The following is a 7,068-nucleotide window of genomic DNA, read 5'->3' as shown; positions in this document are numbered from 1 at the left end:
AGTAATGACTTCAAATCAACTATGCACCAAATTTTAGAGATGCAAACACAACTAAAAGAAAACCTCTATTTTGGGAAGATAATCGAGCCAATGAAGTGCCAGGGATAGAAAGAGGGAGTGATAGAGGGCGAAGAGTGTGAGAGAGAGGTAAGGAGATACACAGAGAGAGAGTACCTAATAAGTAGCGGTGTTAAGTAGAATTGATTCATGTGTATTAGAACATGCTTAAATTTTCTATTGACTTTTGAAAGTTGTGAAATGGATATTTGAACATTTGATATTCTTTCAATTGGAGGATACTTGTTTAATTGAATATTTACAAACTGAAACTACTTTTGGAGCATGTTTGGTTAATATTCCCCAAGAAATATTAAAAATATAATGTATGTTCTAGACAATCTCTAGGTCCATGAGTTTGATCTCAATCACGAACTTCATCTAATGCACAAAATTGATTTATGTTGTGTGGGAATGGACTAATAGAATATAATCATGACAATTTTCTCACCAATGTCTTGCAAATATATGCATATGTTAAGGCAGTTCCTAGAGACATTGTTTGGGTAAGTGAACAAGTTCTCCTAGGTCAAACCCCTTAGTGAATTAAATTAATGATTGAAGAAGTTTAAGTTTGAATATGGATTTTGAGTTTTAAGATTTAGATACTATTCATATACTTTTTGGGATTGATTCTTATCAATCTTCAGTCAATCTTCAATTATTTGGAAATGATCTATACAAATAAAATAGCAATTACAAAATAGAAAAAAATATAAAAAATGAATTAAATTAAGACAAGTAAATAAAAATTAAAACCCAAATATGAATTAAACTTCATACTAAAATATACCATTTTTCAATATATAATCACATTAAGACATCTCCAATGAAATATACACACAATTAAATAAAAAATTACAATAAAAATTCTAATTTCACCTTTACACTTATATTTTATTGGAATTAAAAAAAAAAACCAGAGCCATGTAAAAAAAATTATCATTCTTATGGACCATAATTAAATGAAACAAATGCTCTTTGAAATTATTTGAATTATTTAATATTAATTTGAATATTTAACACCTAATAAACCATACAAAAAATAGTAGAAACATTATCATTCTAAAAATATCAACCAAATTTATTTGTGTTTACACAAACTTTTAAATATTACTAGCCTACATTGAATGAGATTAAAAATTTCATTAAAATGAAATCTGTCTAAACCCAATCTTATAATAATAAAAAATTATATTTTTCTTTTTGTAATACATTACATGCCAACTTAATATCATTAAAAAAAATATTAAAAGTTAAATCCAAAAAAACATTGTAAATTATAATTGTAATCATCATATTATATCAAAATCTTTATTTTCTTTATTGAAAAAAAACAAAACAATTACATAGAAACAAAGAAGTAGTTGCTATAGAATCATCAAGTTTGCTGCATAACTGCTACAACAACAACACTTGCTGTAGCAAATACAGATGTAACACTGATTATATCCAGTTTTAAACAAGAAGCATAGTTGTTAGACCGACAATACACTGGCTGAAGCAAATAGCAAAAACGTTCAACTGTAACAACTTAAAATTATATCAAAATTTTTATTTTAATTGAAGGTTAGATAAATAATTTTATAATTAAGATTAAATGCCAAGGAATGAAATGACCAACCAGTAAAGAGCCCACCTAGATATTGTGAATAAAATATGAGATTGCCTCCACGTAATTTCATATAACTATTTCTTGTTCTCCATTAAATAGAAGTATTGAAATAATAGAAAAGGAAAGCAAGACTGAAACTAAAGAGATGATGGCAAACCTTGAGGAAGCCCTCAATTTCGAGGAAACTAAGGAGATATCTACTGAAAATTTGGAGGATCAAGATTTCCAAGCTGAAGAAGAGGACCAAGAGGAACAATTTAAGGAAGAAATGGGGGAAGAGAGTGAAATGAAGGAAGATTCTGAAAATTCTGATTAGAGCCCACAACCCTCCAACAATATGGAAGAGATGGTCCCATGTTCTCAGGAAATGTAGTGGGTTAAAAAACAACAATAATGCGGAAGATGAGGCAAATGAGTTCAAAGAATGGGCTCTTAGCCTGGAAGAAAAAAAAAAAGTTTATAAACAAAAATTTGATAATGTGTGCGAGGCTTTTAGTTCTCTCTATGAAATTAGTGATGGGTAATGAACAAGGTGGTTATGGGAGTGGTGTCTGGGGGGTGGTGTCTAGGCAAGGAAAAATAAAGAAGAAAAGAAGGAAGCTAGAAGAAAAAGGTAGTTGCGGAGGAGGAGAAGACATGCAAGAGGACACTTGGGCCATCCAAGTTGATAGGCTGAAGCGCAATTGGAACCTAATTAATGATTAAGAATGAATATGCATCCATCTCATTATTTTGTGAAGTGTTTTAATTGGTATAAGAAATTAGGTTTTTTTATTATGTTTATAAGATGTTGGGCCTGCGTGCCCCTTAATCTAGACAATCTAGACTTTATTTTGATGGTGAATACTGCTGCTTTGTTTAATTTTGATACTTGGCATACTGGTATTATGATAGGATGATTTTGGCTCACTTTGTCTGGTTGTTTGGGGCCAGGGTTTTGTTGCTGCTCTCTGATTTTGTTGTTTCATAGGTTCAGGGCCTTCTCCCTGCTAGTGGGCCAAATGCCATTTAATATGAGGTAATCACTATGACAATGATCATATTTGTACGTGAACAATTTTTAGGGTATTGGTGTCAATAAAAAATTAATGATTTGATATTTTGATTTGATGTAATGGAAATATGTAATAAAATAAATAAATTTTATATTGATTAGATCAATAAAAGGAGAGAAAAATAAGTTTGATTACGATACACATTTGTATAATTTTATAAGAATAAAAAATAAATATAGACTGTACTATTTTTGTTCAAATTTTTTTAACTCTTTATAATACTTGATTAAACTAATAATATAACACCCCAGTAAAACTTAAATCTTTCTGTTAACTTTATACATGCTGAGACCACCAAATTCCTGATTTCTTGCTCGCTTAAAGAAGATAGAGGCAACATAATTGATAGAAAGCTAATTCAGTTGACGAAAACTCATTAAAAATACCTCAAATATATAAAATATTATCAGAAGATTGAATGACAGAGCAGTGATCTTTAAACTATTTGGAAGCAGGTATCTGGTGGGGACATTTCACCTCACAAACAACCATAAACTCACTCGTAATGGCCCACATTCTGGATAACACGATCACTTTTATTGGGGGTTTGGATATAATGAGGTCATTTCTGGATCTCAATGACCCAGACTCCATTAACACAACAAATGGGCTTTGCACCTCCTGCAAATCCTGCTGCTTTTGCAAGTTGTTTGAACTCCTCCTCTGTGCGCTCTTTTCCACCTGGGTTGTGTACCAACATGCAAAGATCTACATGAAATGCTTGCCTGGCATAGGAAGAGGTCTCTGCAGCCACTGGCAAAATGGAATCCACTACAATCACCTTTCCATTCTCTGGCAAGGCCTTGTAGCAATTCTTCAGAAGCTTTATACAATGAGCATCACTCCAGTCGTGCAAAATCCACTGCCAATCAACACAACAATACCAAATTCAATCTGGGCAGATCTAATTTACTACTTCAGTGAACTATTTATACAAGTAGATTGACTATCTAAGAAAAAGGTGTCTCATACCTTCATAAAAATAGCACGGGCAGATGGTACGCTGTCGAACATATCTCCCCCAATATGGGTCACCCCTGAAAGAAAACAAATTCATCACAAAAAATATTCCAACTAAACATCCTACCATAAAAGCTGTCATATCTCGTTACACCATTACTCTAAGCTACTTTATTCTGGGCAATACAGGTGTCCCTAGATCTTTGGAAACTACAACACTCACCTGGAAACTGAGGAGCATCTGCCACAACATGAGGCTGATCAAAATTCACTCCCCTTATATTGGGGTACTTGGAAACTATAATATTAAGAGTATGCCCTACTCCACCAGCCACATCCACCAGCTCCTCCAAATCCTTAAAACCCTCATATGTCTCAAGAATCCTCCCCATATTAAGTATAGAGTGCTCAGCCATAGCCCTATTAAAGAGCTTATTGAATCTCTGGTCTTTGGCAGGGTACTCAAATGCATGCACCCCATGTGCCTTACTGAATGGCTGGCTCCCATCAAGAACAGCATCCTTAAGATAGTGCCAGGCGTCAATAAACACCTTGTCCTGGTTCATCACGACCAGTGGTGCCAAGGACAGACCATCCTTGCTCTGCACAAGATATTTGCAGAGAGGAGTCAGACCATAGAGCCTCTCAGGCTTTCCATTCTTGTCTGTGGTTACAGAACAGCTGAGGAGGGAATGACTTGCTAGAACTCTCAGAATCCTATCTAGAGTAATTGCTGCATCTGGGTTTGTTACATTTTGAATTTGGGACACAATCTGGGTAGGGGAAACTTGAATGCCATCACCTGCATTGGCTATGGTCTGCAGCACCTCAAGCTCTACTGCAGCCTTGAGGGCCATAGGGAGGCAGGTGAAGGTGTTTAGCTCCATAGCCACAAGCCATTCTTCCTCATTGATAATGGTGGCACTAGGGGGACCCATTTTTGCTAGAATTTCCTAGATTGTGAGGCACACTGACTGACAGAGCTTGCCAAGATTCTGAGGCACACTGACTGACTTAACTTGCCATATGATACATATATAAAGGATAGATTTGGGAAGTTCAAGATATTTTTTAAGTTCAATATTATCTAAGTGGCTTCACCTCAACATCATCTAGATATCAACATAATCTAGATACCGTCAATCTGGACTTTGAAATCGAACTTTGAATTCGGCACGATCTAGCCTCCAACATGGACTTTGAATTGAAGACCATCAAGATGCCATTTTGGCTCGTTGTTAGTTCAGCCATTCTCACCATTCCAATAATATCTTAGCTATATAACGATGAGCGTGATGACAATCAACTTTATGAATGAACTTTTCCTGTCACGTGTATTGAATGTGGAATTTATAAATAATATAAAATGTTGTGTTTTGAAGTTTTCCTATATGAATATTTAACTCAGTTTTCATTAATTTAAAAATAAATTATACAGTTGTTTTGAATTTATTAGATGTCTTCAATTAATTCTTTTTTAAGAGAAAATAATAAGATATTGTCTAGGGATTTATGCTACTAAATTTTGTGTAATGGTATAGGAGTTGCATGGTTTGCATGTAGGAAGGGGGTTACCGTTTATTTCCTTTTGCTTTTAGTTTAATTTTTATTTTTTGTTGGTGGTTTTGGGGTTTGTTAGGTCATGAATTTTTTTTGTCTTTTCAACAATGTTGTAGAGGAAAAGTTATATTAAATAAGTGTAAGATATTTTATTTTTGTTCTTTTTGTATAACTAGCAGACATCTATATGCACATAACATGGAGTTTTCTATTGCAAATATATGTAAAGCATAAAAAATATTTTTTCTTTTATTTTAATTCTTTTATTATATATCTACAGTGTAATATTTTAGCATTCAATGTATTATATTTTTGTGAAGATTTGAATTAATGTTGGGCTTTTGTCAAGTATAGTAGAAGGCCAATGGTAATAAAGTGTTTTTTGTGTATGAACAATTTCAATGAATATAGATAAACAATAAGAAGTTGATATTAATATATAATGTTGAGCTTTGTTTTGTTTCAAATTATGAATTGAATAAAAATTGTAGAAACAAAGAAGTTTTTCCATTTTGTGCATGTAGAATGCCAAAAAAAAAATGTATAAATACTTTAAATATTTAGAAAAGAGTAATTTGAAGTTTAAATTGTCAAACAAATGTAAAATCTTTTGGAAGAAATTGAAGGTTCTTATTATAGAATAGTGTAGATTTTTGAGTGATACATAAAAGAAAGTTTAAAATATTAATAATATTTTAAAAAAAAAGAGTTGGAGAGAAAAGATATAAAAAATGAATTATATATATTGGATATTTTGAAGTATTTAATGTACATAGTAAAAGAAAATAGTATAAAACAAAAGCTTCAGAACATTGTAAATCTGAAACTCGTATAATATGTTTGATATACGCCATTATAGCCAATGAGAACAACACAAGACTTGTAATATTTATTTATGGAAAACTCCAATTGCAATGAAGTTGATACTGGCTCACATGAATGTGCTTTCAAGACATCTGCAAAGTTCTTGGTGCCTACAATATCAAAGATAAAATGCTAGTATTAATGTTGAGTGGAAAGAGGAAAAAAGAAGTAGTAAGTTGGCATAAGCTTGAAAGAAGAACTTACCAATAAAAGAAAAAAGTGCAAGCACATGAGAATTGAGTTTGTCTGAAAAATGGAATGGAATGCCATTTCGTAGTAATGGCAAAGTAATTCTATGTGTATGGAAACAAGAACGAGAGTAAGAGATTTAATGAAAACAGGAATAAAATGTAAGAAGTAAATTGCGTGTTTACAGAGTGAGGTAGCATAACCTTGAAAGAAGAAGTTACTAATAAAAGTAATGAGTGGAAGCAATTAAAAAAGCAATTAAAAATTTAATATGGGAGATAAATGGAATGGAATGTCATTTGGTTGCAATGGCCAAGCAAGTGATCTTATCTGTATGGAATGACGAAGGAGAGTAATATGCAAAATGAAAATGGATTTACCAATAAATGAGAAGTACAAGACTAAATGAAGAAAGGGAGTTACATGTTTACATGTTTATCTTCTAAGCAAGTCGTTCTTCAAAGCTATAAGCATAAGCAAAGTAGACAAGATGATTAGTGCAAGGGTTAAATGAATTCTACGTACAAAAAAATCTTGGCAAGTGTTGAAAGCTATATTGTTTGAAAAGAATAAATGTGAAAGAAAAACTAAACCTGTAAAATTCAATGATCTGATAGAGTTGTGTAATAATAGGAGGTTGCATTGCAAGTAGAAGAAGTATTCTTGAAATTTATTGTTGGTAATGAATGAGGTTTTTGGTGGAGAGATCAAATCATTGTTACCTATTGTTGCAAGAAATAATCTAGGAAGGTTAGCTTCGATAAAATA

At 32.3% G+C, this 7,068-nt stretch overlaps 1 protein-coding gene across 1 annotated transcript; it reads right to left on the bottom strand.

Annotated features, from left to right (window-relative positions):
• Positions 1–3,069: 3,069 nt before the first annotated feature.
• On the bottom strand, positions 3,070–4,708 carry LOC131064778 (caffeic acid 3-O-methyltransferase 1). The gene is made up of 3 exons (XM_057999045.2): positions 3,911–4,708; positions 3,700–3,764; positions 3,070–3,589 (listed from the first exon to the last, which is right to left on the bottom strand). Exons 1-3 carry the CDS (start codon positions 4,623–4,625, stop codon positions 3,290–3,292), a joined length of 1,080 nt encoding a protein of 359 aa, XP_057855028.2. The 5' UTR covers positions 4,626–4,708; the 3' UTR covers positions 3,070–3,289.
• Between the last annotated feature and the right edge of the window lie 2,360 nt (positions 4,709–7,068).

The sequence above is a fragment of the Cryptomeria japonica genome, chromosome 11 (assembly GCF_030272615.1).
Source record: "Cryptomeria japonica chromosome 11, Sugi_1.0, whole genome shotgun sequence".
NCBI classification, from domain to species: Eukaryota; Viridiplantae; Streptophyta; class Pinopsida; order Cupressales; family Cupressaceae; genus Cryptomeria; species Cryptomeria japonica.
The sequence above is the reverse complement of the archived record's forward strand: the minus strand, read 5'-3'. Positions and strand labels throughout refer to the sequence as shown.